This window comes from Pseudochaenichthys georgianus, chromosome 13 (genome assembly GCF_902827115.2).
Source record: "Pseudochaenichthys georgianus chromosome 13, fPseGeo1.2, whole genome shotgun sequence".
In the NCBI taxonomy this organism is placed as follows: Eukaryota; Metazoa; Chordata; class Actinopteri; order Perciformes; family Channichthyidae; genus Pseudochaenichthys; species Pseudochaenichthys georgianus.
This window is the reverse complement of record NC_047515.1, coordinates 42,102,797-42,118,371: the sequence shown is the minus strand read 5'-3', so window position 1 is coordinate 42,118,371 and position 15,575 is coordinate 42,102,797. Positions and strand designations below refer to the sequence as shown.

General features: G+C 41.2%; 1 protein-coding gene across 1 annotated transcript; it reads left to right on the top strand.

Moving 5' to 3' along the window:
- Positions 1 to 1,665: 1,665 nt before the first annotated feature.
- Positions 1,666 to 15,520, top strand: ap1s3a (adaptor related protein complex 1 subunit sigma 3a). The gene is made up of 5 exons (XM_034096653.2): positions 1,666 to 1,774; positions 6,918 to 7,096; positions 10,895 to 11,003; positions 13,472 to 13,609; positions 14,785 to 15,520. Exons 1-5 carry the CDS (start codon positions 1,772 to 1,774, stop codon positions 14,818 to 14,820), a joined length of 465 nt encoding a protein of 154 aa, XP_033952544.1. The 5' UTR covers positions 1,666 to 1,771; the 3' UTR covers positions 14,821 to 15,520.
- Positions 15,521 to 15,575: the final 55 nt, after the last annotated feature.

Genomic DNA, 15,575 nt, shown 5'->3' with positions numbered 1-15,575 from the left:
TTGTTTGTGTGTGTGTGTGTGTGTGTGTGTGTGTGTGTGTGTGTGTGTGTGTGTGTGTGTGTGTGTGTGTGTGTGTGTGTGTGTGTGTGTGATGGTTGGCTTTGGACAGAGGTGTAATGTATATATTAAGTGTGCAGTTTTAAATGAACGTTTCAAACCACTCACAAACGTTCAGAATGGATCCACAGCTAGTTAAATGGCCGTATGTGATATTAGTGTTAAGGCCGAAACTATTATAATAACTTCTTACAATCATTCAGTCTGTTAAATATCAGATGTCAGTTGAAGAGCTCAATGTCTAGTGAAGTCAAATCGACAGTGCAAAAAGCCCAAAGACGTCTTATCTGGAATAACCCAGAGACAAGCGGAAAATGTTCACATTGAAGAAGCTGGAATTCTTCCTTTAAAGAAAAAATGAATGTAACATATGTTGTTGTTGATTTCCAGCAACGTATCATGCCGGTTCTCTCCTTTGTGAGATTGGACAGCGCAGGCGGGGTTTGCATAAAGCAGTGCCTGTGGTGTCGAGGAAACATTTCAGTCGTCACCCCACAACTTGTTTTACTTTTCTGTAATGAGAATTATTTAAAATAACTAATATTAAGGTATCTCATTGTAGTCAGTGTAGTTTGCTTTGCTTTGTCTATTTAAAAAGTAATAACCTATTATAGTTTAATATAAGTCCGTTTGAGATGTAGGCTATAAATTGGTTGAAATAAACTTAACAAGTTAAAAAAGAATAGCCTATTTATTCCTAAACTTGTTTTCAGTATTTGAGTTTCTTGAAGTATACTGTACTTATATTTGTAGAATAATAATAAATACAATGTTTCTTCACACAGAAACCAGTGAGGATAGAACATATTTAAACTCAATTCATTATAGTTTTCATGCTGCCTCATGATAACAACCATACAACTCAATATTACAGGCGTCTCAAGACCTTTTGAAATACTTGAAAGAAGCTTGTTCCTACCTGGTGAACTCGGTGAGCCCCTTCAGGAACCAGGCGGAGTTTCGGTACAGAGACATGGTGCAGATCCGGGAATGCTCTCTCTCTGCCGGCCTCTCCGCGGGGCTTTTACCCGGGACCAGAACCACGTGGAGCTGGATTTACATCAGGGGGGGGCGACACCCTCTTATTATACATCCATGCGACACCCCCACAAACCCCTAGCGGCAGGAAGGAGGAGGTTCAGTTTGTTAATGATTGAAATACGGCAAGTTACACATCATCATTATTAGGTGAGAACAGCGGGAAATGAACCATGTTGGCTAAAGCTGCGCCATGTGGGCCTACTGTTCTTTGTGACAGTTGACAGGGGGGGGGGGGCTAGTCCACGACACTCGTTTCGCACTAAATCATTAGTAGATATCTTTAAAAAACGGATCTAAATGTAAAGAATAACCCAATAGAAAAGTGGTGAACGTACAGATTTGTTGAGTGGCTATTGGGCTATTTCAAAAGAGTGCCACGGCCCACTTTTATGACTTGTTTGCACTTATGGATATTAAAAGATCTGCAGCACTCTCAGTCCAACAATGGGAAAAGTGTCTTTGTTGTTTTTGTTCGACATTAAAATAATTTTTAATATATTTAGAGAGTTCAGTCCTCCATCGGGGGCGCGCAGCGGGGGCGCGGCTCCGCCTGGAGAATGTGTGGGAGCGCGCACTGCTTTCTGGGAACTATGAACGCGACAGCAGCGCGAGAGGACTGCAGGGTGCTGAGATAAAACACAAACCTGAAGGATTTGACACCTCAGGTGACAGGATGGTGAGTACCCGAGCTCTCTGCAGTAGTTACCGCGTGCACCTGTCCGCGAGGCAAAGTGTCCTGCAGAGCGATCACTTTGTGACGGAGAAACACTGTGTGAAGCTACTTCCTTGATCAAAGGTCGCTTAATTCTTGATTTCGCTACGCGTGGAGAACACGCAGGGAAGTTACAGAATGATCACAGTTCATGATATAGCGAGCTCTGAGTGTGGTGTCTGACAGGCGCGTGGATGCGAGTCTCCACACACTGCCGACACTACGTGTTTTGGGTGATTTTAACAACATGCGGAATCTGGCTTTCCACGCCAGCAATCATTTATTTTACATGTTTTAAAGCCAGTGGTGGAAGCCGGGATTTAGTGCATCTACTATATATGTTTACTCTATTTTATACTTCTACTCCACTGCAATTTGTAGAAAAGATTGGACTATTTACTCCACAAAGTTTATTTGACAACATTAGTTTTATTGCAGGCAGAGGTGGTAGAAGTACTCATATCTTGTACTTGAGTAAAAGTAGAAGTACTCATATATTGTACTTGAGTAAAAGTAGAAGTACTCATATCTTTTACTTGAGTAACGGTAGAAGTACTCATATCTTGTACTTGAGTAAAAGTAGAAGTACTCATATCTTGTACTTGAGTAAAAGTAGAAGTACTCATATCTTGTACTTGAGTAAAAGTATAAGTACTCATATCTTGTACTTGAGTAAAAGTAGAAGTACTCATATATTGTACTTGAGTAAAAGTAGAAGTACTCATATCTTTTACTTGAGTAACGGTAGAAGTACTCATATCTTGTACTTGAGTAAAAGTATAAGTACTCATATCTTGTACTTGAGTAACGGTAGAAGTATGCATATCTTGTACTTGAGTAAAAGTAGAAGTACTCATATCTTGTACTTGAGTAAAAGTATAAGTACTCATATCTTGTACTTGAGTAAAAGTATAAGTACTCATATCTTGTACTTGAGTAACGGTAGAAGTATGCATATCTTGTACTTGAGTAAAAGTAGAAGTACTCATATCTTGTACTTGAGTAAAAGTAGAAGTACTCATATCTTGTACTTGAGTAAAAGTAGAAGTACTCATATCTTGTACTTGAGTAAAAGTAGAAGTACTCATATCTTGAGTAAAAGTATAAGTACTCAGATCTTGTACTTCAGTGAAAGTATAAGTACTCAGATCTTGTACTTTGTAAAAGTAGAAGTACTCAGATATTGTACTTAGTAAAAGTAGAAGTACTCATATATTGTACTTGAGTAAAAGTATAAGTACTCATATCTTGTACTTGAGTAACGGTAGAAGTACTCATATATTGTACTTGAGTAAAAGTACAAGTACTCAGATCTTGAGTAAAAGTATAAGTACTCAGATCTTGTACTTAGTAAAAGGAGAAGTACTCAGATCTTGTACTTAGTAAAAGTAGAAGTACTCAGATCTTGTACTTAGTAAAAGGAGAAGTACTCAGATCTTGTACTTAGTAAAAGTAGAAGTACTCTGATCTTGTGCTTGAGTAAAAGGAGAAGTACTCAGGTCTTGTACTTAGTAAAAGTACTCAAAGTACTTTTGTTGCGCAACACACTGAGTTTCTGTGTTTGCAGACGGTTCAACTCCCTGCTGATGTTTCTGCATGTTGAGAAACTAACAGTGACCTCACACATGAGTGCCTTACTTTAGCTTCAGGTGTGTGTGTGTGTGTGTGTGTGTGTGTGTGTGTGTGTGTGTGTGTGTGTGTGTGTGTGTGTGTGTGTGTGTGTGTGTGTGTGTGTGTGTGTGTGTGTGTGTGTGTGTGTGTGTGTGTGTGTGTGTGTGTGTGTGTGTGTGTGTGTGTGTGTGTGTGTGTGTGTGTGTGTGTGTGTGTGTGTGTGTGTGTGTGTGTGTGTGTGTGTGTGTGTGTGTGTGTGTGTGTGTGTGTGTGTGTGTGTGTGTGTGTGTGTGTGTGTGTGTGTGTGTGTGTGTGTGTGTGTGTGTGTGTGTGTTTTAACATGCAACCCATAAACCACATTGTAGTTGTATCTGCCCTTAAGCCACAAGATGTTCATCCTGTTTTTGCACCGCAAGATAAACACAGAGATAGGTAAAGTTCTTTGGCTGAAGAATATGTACTAATACTTCTGTCGAAATACTCTGTTACAAGTAAAAGCCTGGCATCAAAAGCATAAGCATCAATATATTGTTAAAGTATAAAAATACAGCACAATCACTTACAGTACTTAATTCAGAATGTTACTTGAGTAAAAGTTCATTATTATAATAAAGGTAATGGAACTGCACATTATGCAGGATGCCTCCTCGCAAAGTTTAATATTATTGTAGAATATCAAAGGTGGAGAAAGTACTGGGATATTTGACTTAAAGGTGGGGTAGGTACTTTTGGAGGAACCAGCTCGAGTGCGCTAGAATTTGAAAATACACAGCAGAAAAGATCAGCCACTTCCTCTCAGAGCCCCTCCCCCAACACACACGAACGAGCACACGACCAATGAGGGCACGAGATCAGTTTGTGCCCCGATGGAAGGCTGACAGGCAGGTAGGCCATCCAGCTACTTTAGCCGGCTCAGATGATTGGTCGAGCTTTTTACAGCGCCACGGCTTCCACTGATGAGATATTTTAATGTATTTATTGTCAAAGCACTTCAGATATTCATTGCTATCGGGATGTTCAGAGCATTCCATGGAATATAACAACAAGTGTATCTCGAGCCGGTTTCTCAAACGTACCTACCCCACCTTTAAGTACAAGTAGTAATACCACAGTGTAGAAGTACTCTGCAGGGTTCTTACGGTCTTTACAAACCTGCAAAAGTCATGGAAATTCAAATTGCTAATTTTGCCAAAGTCATGGAAATGTAACTAAAGTTGCATCAAATATAATTTATATTTTATGTAATCGCCGAAATAGTAATACTATAATGATAATAAATACTGTATCGTATAGTAATGAAACGTAAAATGGCATTTAACTGTTGAGGCGTTTTGCTGGGGAGAAATTGTAGTGGCTTCAGCGTGTGGAAGCTAGTAAGCTATTTGATTTGTTTCAGAGGCACGACAAGTTTCATGCAGACCTTATTTTCCTGTTCCATGTTCAAATAAACCGTGTTCAGTGGAACGCTGAGAGAGAGTCGTTGTTTTGGTCGTGGAAAACGAGGTAAAGGTCCTGGAGAAGCCGTTGGTGGAGAAGTGTATGAACCCTGACTCTGTTACAAGTGAAAGTCTAGTATAGAAGTTTTAAAATATACTTTAAGAACCAAACTACAGGAAGTCATTATGCAGAATGCCCCTTTTCAGATGGACATATAATATCACTGAATAACATTCATTACCTAAGTCTATCAAAGTAGAAGTATAAAGTAGCCTAATAAATGAAAATAAAGGAATGGATACAAACCTCTATTAGTACAATACTCTAGTTCACATACTTGAGAAAGTACTGGGATCGTTTACTACAGGAAAATTAGTAGTAGTAGTAGTAAAAGTATATATGGCATAAATTGAAAATAAAAGAATGTATACAAACCTCCAGAGGTGGGAAGTAGTGGAGTACAAATACGTTGTCACTGTTCTTAAATACATGTTTCTGGTATCAGTACTTTACTCCACTACTTATTTTTCTGACAACTTTTTACTTTCTACTTCTTACATGTTGAACCCAAATACTTGTACTTTCTACTTCTTACATGTTGAACCCAAATACTTGTACTTTCTACTTCTTACATGTTGAACTCAAATACCTGTACTTTCTACTTCTTACATGTTGAACACAAATACCTGTACTTTCTACTTCTTACATGTTGAACACAAATACCTGTACTTTCTGCTTCTTACATGTTGAACACAAATACCTGTACTTTCTACTTCTTACATGTGGAACTCAAATACCTGTGACATGTGAGAAGTAGAAAGTACAGGTATTTGAGTTCAACATGTAAGAAGTAGAAAGTACAGGTATTTGTGTTCAACATGAGAGAAGTAGAAAGTACAGGTATTTGTGTTCCACATGTAAGAAGTAGAAAGTACAGGTATTTGAGTTCAACATGTGAGAAGTAGAAAGTACAGGTATTTGTGTTCAACATGAGAGAAGTAGAAAGTACAGGTATTTGAGTTCAACATGTAAGAAGTAGAAAGTACAGGTATTTGTGTTCAACATGAGAGAAGTAGAAAGTACAGGTATTTGTGTTCAACATGTGAGAAGTAGAAAGTACAGGTATTTGTGTTCCACATGTAAGAAGTAGAAAGTACAGGTATTTGTGTTCAACATGAGAGAAGTAGAAAGTACAGGTATTTGAGTTCAACATGTAAGAAGTAGAAAGTACAGGTATTTGTGTTCAACATGAGAGAAGTAGAAAGTACAGGTATTTGGGTTCAACATGTAAGAAGTAGAAAGTACAGGTATTTGAGTTCAACATGTAAGAAGTAGAAAGTACAGGTATTTGGGTTCAACATGAGAGAAGTAGAAAGTACAGGTATTTGTGTTCAACATGTGAGAAGTAGAAAGTACAGGTATTTGAGTTCAACATGTAAGAAGTAGAAAGTACAGGTATTTGAGTTCAACATGTAAGAAGTAGAAAGTACAAGTATTTGGGTTCAACATGTAAGAAGTAGAAAGTACAGGTATTTGAGTTCAACATGTAAGAAGTAGAAAGTACAAGTATTTGGGTTCAACATGTAAGAAGTAGAAAGTAAAAAGTTGTCAGAAAAATAAGTAGTGGAGTAAAGTACTGATACCAGAAACATGTATTTAAGAACAGTGACAACGTATTTGTACTCCACTACTTCCCACCTCTGGAGGTTTGTATACATTCCTTTATTTTCAATGTATGCCATATATACTTTTACTACTACTATTACTAATTTTCCTTAGGTAATTAATGTTATTCAGTGATATTATATATGTCCATCTGAAAAGGTTTGTGTATTACACTGTTAAATACCAAATACACTTCAAAGCCTTTACTTTTACTTGAGTCAAGAAGTTTAGTCAGTACTTCTACTCTCACCAGAGTATTTTTAAACACGAGTATCTGTACTTCTACTTGAGTGAAGGATGTGTGTACTTTCCCCATCCCTGCACAGTGCTCTAGTTACTCTTCACACACACTGAATGTTTTATAAGTGTGTGTTCCCCTCTCTCTTCCTCCCAGATGCGCTTCCTGCTGCTGTTCAGCCGGCAGGGGAAGCTTCGGCTTCAGAAATGGTTCACTCCGGTTTCAGATCGGGAGAAAAAGAAGGTGATCCGTGACATGATGCTGCTCGTGTTGGCACGGCAACCACGATCCTGCAACTTCCTGCACTGGAGGGACCTGAAGATCGTTTACAAGAGGTGCAAACAGATCAATAGGATACGAAATGATACGATACGATACGATACAGAATGATACACTACAATATAGGGATGTAACGATATATCGTGATATTGCGGTAAATAAATGTCTCGATACGTCTATACTGTTTAATTGAACTATTCATATCTTAAACTGCACTGTAACTTTTATCCATGTATTTTTCCTTTTAATGTTTATTTTATTAGCTTTTCTTTTTAATGCTTAATGTCTTTCATTTTTTGTAAAGCACTTTGAATTGCCTTGCGTTGAAAAGTGCTGTATAAATAAACTTGCCTTGCGTTGTGAGACTGACAAAATATACCGCGATTTCTTCTTTTTTTTTTAAACCTTTATTCAACCAGACGGTCCCATTGAGATCATCAACTCTTTTTCAAGGGAGACCTGTCCAACATGGCAGCAAGTAGGACAACATGAACATAAAACAACAGAGAACACAAAAGGACATGGTATTTACAGGGCTTCATGTACACGCCTAGAGACATGGACGAGTACCAACAGTATATTTATATCTCTGTCAATAAGCCTCACCTTCTTGGCAACAACTGTGTTGTTTTTGAAGTGGTGGATAGATGCACAGTTTGACCCACTGCTGTCGCCCATGGCAACGCATATCTCTCTGTCCCAGCAACACCAGTACCAAGCGAGAGAGTGTTTCCACAGCAGGGGGTTTTGCAAACGCCCAAACATCCCAGCTTCTACCTGGATATGTGAGCGAGAGAGCGAGCGAGAGAGCGAGAGAGCGAGCGAGAGAGCGAGCGAGAGAGCGAGAGAGCGAGCGAGAGAGCGAGAGAGCGAGCGAGAGAGCGAGAGAGCGAGCGAGAGAGCGAGAGAGCGAGAGAGCGAGCGAGAGAGCGAGCGAGAGAGCGAGCGAGAGAGCGAGAGAGCGAGCGAGAGAGCGAGCGAGAGAGCGAGCGAGAGAGCGAGCGAGAGAGCGAGCGAGAGAGCGAGCGAGAGAGCGAGCGAGAGAGCGAGAGAGCGAGAGAGCGAGCGAGAGAGCGAGAGAGCGAGAGCGAGAGAGCGAGAGAGAGCGAGAGCGAGAGAGCGAGAGAGAGAGAGCGAGAGAGCGAGAGAGAGCGAGAGAGAGCGAGAGAGCGAGAGAGCGAGAGAGCGAGAGAGCGAGCGAGAGAGCGAGAGCGAGAGAGAGCGAGAGAGAGAGCGAGAGAGAGAGAGAGAGAGCGAGAGAGCGAGAGCGAGAGCGAGCGAGCGAGAGAGAGAGCGAGAGAGAGAGAGAGAGAGAGCGAGAGAGCGAGAGAGAGCGAGAGAGCGAGAGAGAGAGCGAGCGAGCGAGAGAGAGAGCGAGCGAGCGAGAGAGCGAGAGAGCGAGCGAGCGAGAGAGAGAGCGAGAGAGCGAGAGAGAGAGCGAGAGAGAGCGAGCGAGAGAGAGAGCGAGAGAGCGAGCGAGAGAGAGAGCGAGAGAGCGAGAGAGAGCGAGAGAGCGAGAGAGAGAGCGAGAGAGCGAGAGAGAGAGCGAGCGAGAGAGCGAGCGAGAGAGAGAGAGAGCGAGAGAGCGAGAGAGCGAGAGAGCGAGAGAGCGAGCGAGAGAGAGCGAGCGAGAGAGAGAGCGAGAGAGAGAGAGAGCGAGAGAGCGAGAGAGAGAGCGAGCGAGAGAGTTAGAGTTGAGTTACTTGAAAAACTAAAGTGAAACTTGATTTATTCTATTGCAGGGTCTGATTATTATATTGTTGACACTTTAAAATATTACTATCCTACTGAAATGCTGTGCAAATCAGATTTATTATTTAATAGAGAAAAACAATTAAAGTAAAAATTACAAAAACAATTCACATTTTTTTTCTTTATTTTTCAATATCGCAATAAATATCGTACCGTGAGTTGTTGGTATCGTTACATCCCTACTACAATAATATAGAAGACAATACGATACCAACAAATACGATACGCTGTGATTAGATACAATACGATACGTTTTAATGCAATAAAAAACAATATGTTACGATACTAAACGATACAAAACGATACGATGCGATACAATACGCTGTCATTACATCAAAAATAATACGATACCAAACGATACAATACGTTAAACAATTAAATGTAATGATACAAAACGTTACGATACAAAATATAAAATGATAAGATACAAAACCATAAGACACAAAACGATACTATAAGAAACAAAATGATACGATACAATAGGATACGTTTTAATGCGATATGTCACAATACAAAACGATCCAAAACTGTTCGATACAACATAAAACGTTACGAAACAATATGACACAAAATGATACGATACAATAACACACAATAACTACAGCTTGAGTTTCTCGATACTTCACAGATTTAAGTTTTTCCCACAAAGTACAAGTCAACTATTAATATATGCTATTTGTGGTGAAGCTACCCAGCTGAATATAACATAACTCAAATAAAGACCAGAGTATTTTAATACAGTTTTTTCTTCTTCTTTTACTTTAGTGTAATATTACTAGTACTATAACTAGTTTCTCGTACTTCTTCCCCCCGCACTAGTATCGCTTTGTTTATCAGCGGTGTCTTTTACTGCAGGTATAAAAGCAGAATTTTCCTTTGTCTGCGTTTAATGATTAACTCGTGTTTCCTGTGCTTAAGCTTCAAAATACACACACACACACACACACACACACACACACACACACACACACACACACACACACACACACACACACACACACACACACACACACACACACACACACACACACACACACACACACACACACACTCATTCACTCTCAACAATGTGTTAACAATACATGGATAGAGTAAAGGTCAAAACAGAGGAGGAGGAAGTAGAAGAAGTACTCGGATCCTTTACTTAAAGGGGACCTATCATGCAAAATGCACTTTGTGATGTCTTCTCTACATCAACATGTGTCCCGGTGTGTCGGGGAACTCACGCAGCGTCAGCAAATAAAACCCTCTCTCTTTTCCTCCGTACCCAAATCTCTAAAAACGGGGAACAACGGAGCTGATCCAGATTTGCGTCCGATATGACGTAACATCTGAAATGTGGACCCACGGGCCAATCAGAAACGTTGCTATCAGAAACAATGCCCGACTGTTTTGGACGTAATATGGTCGGTGTTTACATTAGCATCGCTAACACTCAGAGCTAACCTGTACTGGAGAGCATGTGTGTGAAGAAGCAGGAAGTAAAAAGGAACTCACCTTGTGGTGTAACCGGCAAGAGAGAAAGCCTTTGAGCTCCAGACCGTTTCAGATCCTTGATAATCCATGATATGGCGTTTCATCACGGCAGCATTTAGTTTAGACGGTAGCTGCCGGGTCCCGCAGGAGCTCAGACCCTCCTCTTTAAAGCTTTATCCCCAAATCAGCACTTTTGAAACAGGAAGTGAAATAGAGGGATATGAGGCGTGGCTAGAATGGGTGATCTGTTTGGTATTTTGAGCAAAACACTTCATAGACATGATTTATATATATTTGTATATATCTGAGACCTGTGCTATTGCCTAGAAATAGCCTGATTGGTGACCTTTAAGTAAAAATTGCAAAATCACAGTGTAAAAATGATAGGAAAATACTTTTTTGCTTTTTTAAAGTACAGATATATTAGCAAGTATCCATTATGCAGAATGCCGATTATTTACACATTTTTGCCTCACAAAATAATATAATGCTGTTTTTATCGTGCTTTGCAGGTTCATATTATTCATAAAAACAAATAGTTAGGGATTACATATAAGATGCAGTACGTACACATGATGTTATAATTAATGAATCATTTTAATCCAGTGATGTTATTTCCGGTGCAGGTACGCCAGCCTGTACTTCTGTTCGGGTCTGGAGAACAACGACAACGAGCTGCTGGCCCTCGAGGTTCTGCACCGATATGTGGAGCTGCTGGACAAATACTTTGGGAACGTAAGTACAGCGGAAGTTAGGAAATATCAATGAAATACACACACGGTCAAAAAACTATCATTATCGAGCTTTAAATCCGTTAATGTCATTCAGCCACAAATTCCTAAATATATATATTTTGTTTGTATTTGTTTTTCCATACAGGTACTTTGTTCAATATACAATCTATTTAACATAGAACATAAACAAAACAAAGAAACATGGCAGATCGTTTGCCTTAAATCCCATTTATGTGGGAAAAAAGGAAGAAATATGAATAATACAAATAAAATAAAAGTTTTTGTTCGAACAAAATAAAAAAACAAATCTTGGATAACGTCCGTTAACCCTTTTAAAAAACAATAAAGTACAATGCCTGTTTATAAAGTATTTCTCAAATGAAATGAGCCAATAGGATGAGGACAGCATTTTGACCATGAAATGACTTGTTTTTGTAATATGCTTTAAACGTGTACTTAAATATCATTTGGAGGTCAATATTGTACTTTTTAATCCACTACATCAGGGATGGGCTACTTGGATGGTGGTGGGAGCCACATAATGTATGTACTGGCCACCAGGGGGCGCAGATTCACTTGGAACACACACACACACACACACACACACACACACACACACACACACACACACACACACACACACACACACACACACACACACACACACACACACACACACACACACACACACACACACACACACACACACACACACACACACACACACACAAAGTCCATGTAGGCCTATTGTATGTAATTATTAACAAATATACTGAGTCTGACATCTTCATTGACATGTCACAATCAGGGAGCATCCTCTCATAAGCTCACTAAGCAAATATCAGTCCACAGAAATGTTAGCAAGTGGCATGTTTGTGTTGAACAGGTTATTTAACAGTGGAATAAAAATATTTAAACTTTTGGAAAGTGTGTGTGCATTGAGATGAACCATTAAGATGACACAAGCATGAAGTCATGAACACTAACCCAGACATTAGCTGTCCAACTTGAACCTAAGACACTTGTAGCCTCTGCTGAGCACAATAAGGGGAGTGTCCACACAGACAGCTGTCAGCCGCTCCCCCCTCCCTCCCGCACTCTGCTGTTCCTCAGCGCCGCTCCCCCTCCCTCCCGCACTCTGCTGTTCCTCAGCGCCGCTCCCCCTCCCTCCCGCACTCTGCTGTTCCTCAGCGCCGCTCCCCCTCCCTCCCGCACTCTGCTGTTCCTCAGCGCCGCTCCCCCTCCCTCCCGCTCTCTGCTGTTCCTCAGCGCAGCTCCCCCTCCCTCCCGCACTCTGCTGTTCCTCAGCACCGCTCCCCCTCCCTCCCGCTCTCTGCTGTTCCTCAGCGCCGCTCCCCCTCCCTCCCGCACTCTGCTGTTCCTCAGCGCCGCTCCCCCTCCCTCCCGCTCTCTGCTGTTCCTCAGCGCCGCTCCCCCCTCCCTCCCGCTCTCTGCTGTTCCTCAGCGCCGCTCCCCCTCCCTCCCGCACTCTGCTGTTCCTCAGCGCCGCTCCCCCTCCCTCCCGCTCTCTGCTGTTCCTCAGCGCCGCTCCCCCTCCCTCCCGCTCTCTGCTGTTCCTCAGCGCCTCTCCCCCTCCCTCCCGCACTCTGCTGTTCCTCAGCGCCGCTCTCCCTCCCTCCCGCTCTCTGCTGTTCCTCAGCACCGCTCCCCCTCCCTCCCGCTCTCTGCTGTTCCTCAGCCCCTCCCTCCCGCTGACATTAAGAATGAAAAGCGTAGTAATCATAGATAACACGGCAGGGTCCGTGACAGTTTGTTTTCATCTGATTTCAAATAAACAAATGGTTTTTAGAATATTAAACTTGTTTCGCCAAATTCAGACGATAAATAAAACCTGTAAGCTTGTGAAGGCATAATTACAAGCGGCAACTTCACGTCACAGCAGGCATAACAGCCGGGGTTTCTTGTGAGGGTTGCCCCGGGCAACAAGCACAATACACACAAACGCCTCACAGATTATTTTGCGGTATTTGAAATCATGTACGCAGCTCGCGACGTAACTAGGAGTCTAGTGGACGGTATCAGTACTACACGTACACAAATAAAAAATAATATATATTTTTAATTAATTACGTTGTTTATAAATTAATCTGAGGGCCGCGAAAAGAGGGGGTGGGCCGCCATTTGCCCATCCCTGGTCTAGATATATCTGACAACTCAAGTATTATTGACTAAATGTGAGTACTACTTCAGTGCTCTTCATCAGCGTGTCTCCCTCTAGTGTCCACAAGGCGCCTCTGCTCTTGTTCTCTTCCCAAAATCCAAACAATTAAACCTCAAAAAGTGTTTAAAGAGAAAATGGAGTGAAAAGACGCTCTTTATATAATTTCTGTTTAATTTAATTTCCCGTATTTCTTTATCAGCCTGCCACTCCGACAATCTTTTCAATATTCAATCAGGGTCAAAGTGTCGTTGGTCTGTCGTGTAACTGGTGTGTGTTTCTGTGTGCAGGTGTGTGAGTTGGACCTTATCTTTAACTTTGAGAAGGCGTACTACATCCTGGACGAGTTCCTGATGGGAGGAGAAGTTTTAGAAACGTCCAAAGTGGCTGTGAGCGATTCTATGGAGGAGGCAGACACTCTGCAGGAGGTACCGTGAGCTTTGTGTACTATATATGCAGTTATAAACTGGCAACACATACACATATAGGATCAACACAGGGAAAACACAACATTTGGACAAGAAAAATCAAGATGGAGGAAAAAGTAAATGAATAGCAGCTTTTTAAACAATTACGTTGACACCGATAAACCGAAAACACACAACATGCAAAGTGTGAGTTCAATAGTTTAACTTTTTCATGTTGTGGTTGCAATGGTTAGTGGTCATTACTTGTACTGGTTTTCTTAGAGACTTAAGTCCAGGTCACTTCCTGATTCGGTGTGTAATGTAAATGTTGTACCGTCAGTTTCATTTCCTTTACTCTAACATTTCACAGTTTTTGTAATTTGCATGTTTTTATTTGTACGACATGTCCTGAATTGTTTGCATGTTTTTTATCGATTTTAAAACAGAACGTTACACTGAATTTCTAAATGTGAGTACAGATAGAAAATGTCTTGGCTAACTCTGACACATCAATGTTAACAGAGTGGTGCAGTGACGAGTCCTAAAACCAGGAAGTGAGTCAGCGTTTCTCCACTTCCTGTTCCCTCGTCTCAGAGCCAATGGGATCTCTCCATAGGGTTTAGGAAAGTAGCTGAAATAAGGTCTGTGGTTGAGACACATCGAAGAGAAGGATCACGTTTTGTTCTACGACATTAAATCATCAGCAGTGACTGACTTGACGTGTCTGAGAAACGATGGTTGTTACCAAGTGGCTGAATAGGACTACAGAAGTCGTGGAGGTCGTTGTACGTCATTACGCCGAACACGTAAACACTCCGCTAAGTTAGTTTCTGTTCTGCTTGAAAGCAAGTGCTGTAGTTCCTTTATAGCATAACGTTAGCATTTTGCTTCTGGACATTAGATTTATGATTCGAACATGATAAAAGTAGACATGTGGAGATTATCCAGCTGAACAAAACGTGCATTTCCAGCTATTTTCCTAAATCCTGGAGAAATCCCGTCGCTTTGTGTCGAGGGAACCGGCAGCTTCCTTCCGGGTAAACACGTCCTCCCTGCACCACTTTTGTTATTGTGCAGCATTCCTGTCAAATAAATTACAAATATATAAATAAATAAAATAGAAAATAAAGGTTTTGTGGCCTAACCCCAACCCATTCATATTTGTTGATGTTTTTATTGTTCTCCTCCTCTCACAGACGATGGAGGAATACATGAGCAAACCTACCTACTGAAGACGAGGATTCCTCACTTTTCAAAACGTGAAACAAAAGGTTTATTATCTCTCGTTTTAATTGAGTAATAATGACTCGCTTGACGTCATGCTGTGGTCCTCCGACAGCCACCGTGTCCTTTTGAACAATCATGTTTGACGCACCGAGTGCCTTTCTCAGCCTCGTGTTCATTAATCTCAGGGTTTTACGACTGAAAGAAGTCTTTTTATTACGTGTAAATATGTTGTTGTTCTCTCAGTGAGGAAATGAAGAAACACTACACGGTAAGGAAAAAATAAAGTCAATGCTTTATTAACCTCAGGAATGTCACATATGAGCACATTTAAGAAAGAATTACCCCAAAAAACACAAGATCCAACACTGATTTAAGTGTGTGTGTGTGTGTGTGTGTGTGTGTGTGTGTGTCCTAGTATTACTATACTTGTGGGGACCTACATCTGTTTAGATAGTCAAGTGTGGGGACTCGCCTCCCTTATGGGGACAAAATGGAGGTCCCCATGAGGGGGATCGTTAACTTTAGGGTGAAGACTTGGTAAGATTTAGGATTAGGGTAAGGGTAAAGTTAAGGATTAGGGTCAGGGTTAGGCATGTGTTGGTTCTGGTTAAGGTTAGGATAAGTCTCCAGGAAATGCATGTAAGTCAATGTAATGTCCCCTGAAGTGTGTGTGTGTGTGTGTGTGTGTGTGTGTGTGTGTGTGTGTGTGTGGTGTGTGTGTGTGTGTGTGTGTGTGTGTGTGTGTGTGTGTGTGTGTGTG

What these genes read in the sequence shown, in the direction of transcription:
- ap1s3a (XM_034096653.2), top strand. An exon ending in CTGAAGATCGTTTACAAGAG is followed by an intron (nt 7,097 to 10,894) that starts GTGCAAACAGAT and finishes TTTCCGGTGCAG; the next exon opens with GTACGCCAGCCTGTACTTCT. An exon ending in AGGCAGACACTCTGCAGGAG is followed by an intron (nt 13,610 to 14,784) that starts GTACCGTGAGCT and finishes CTCCTCTCACAG; the next exon opens with ACGATGGAGGAATACATGAG.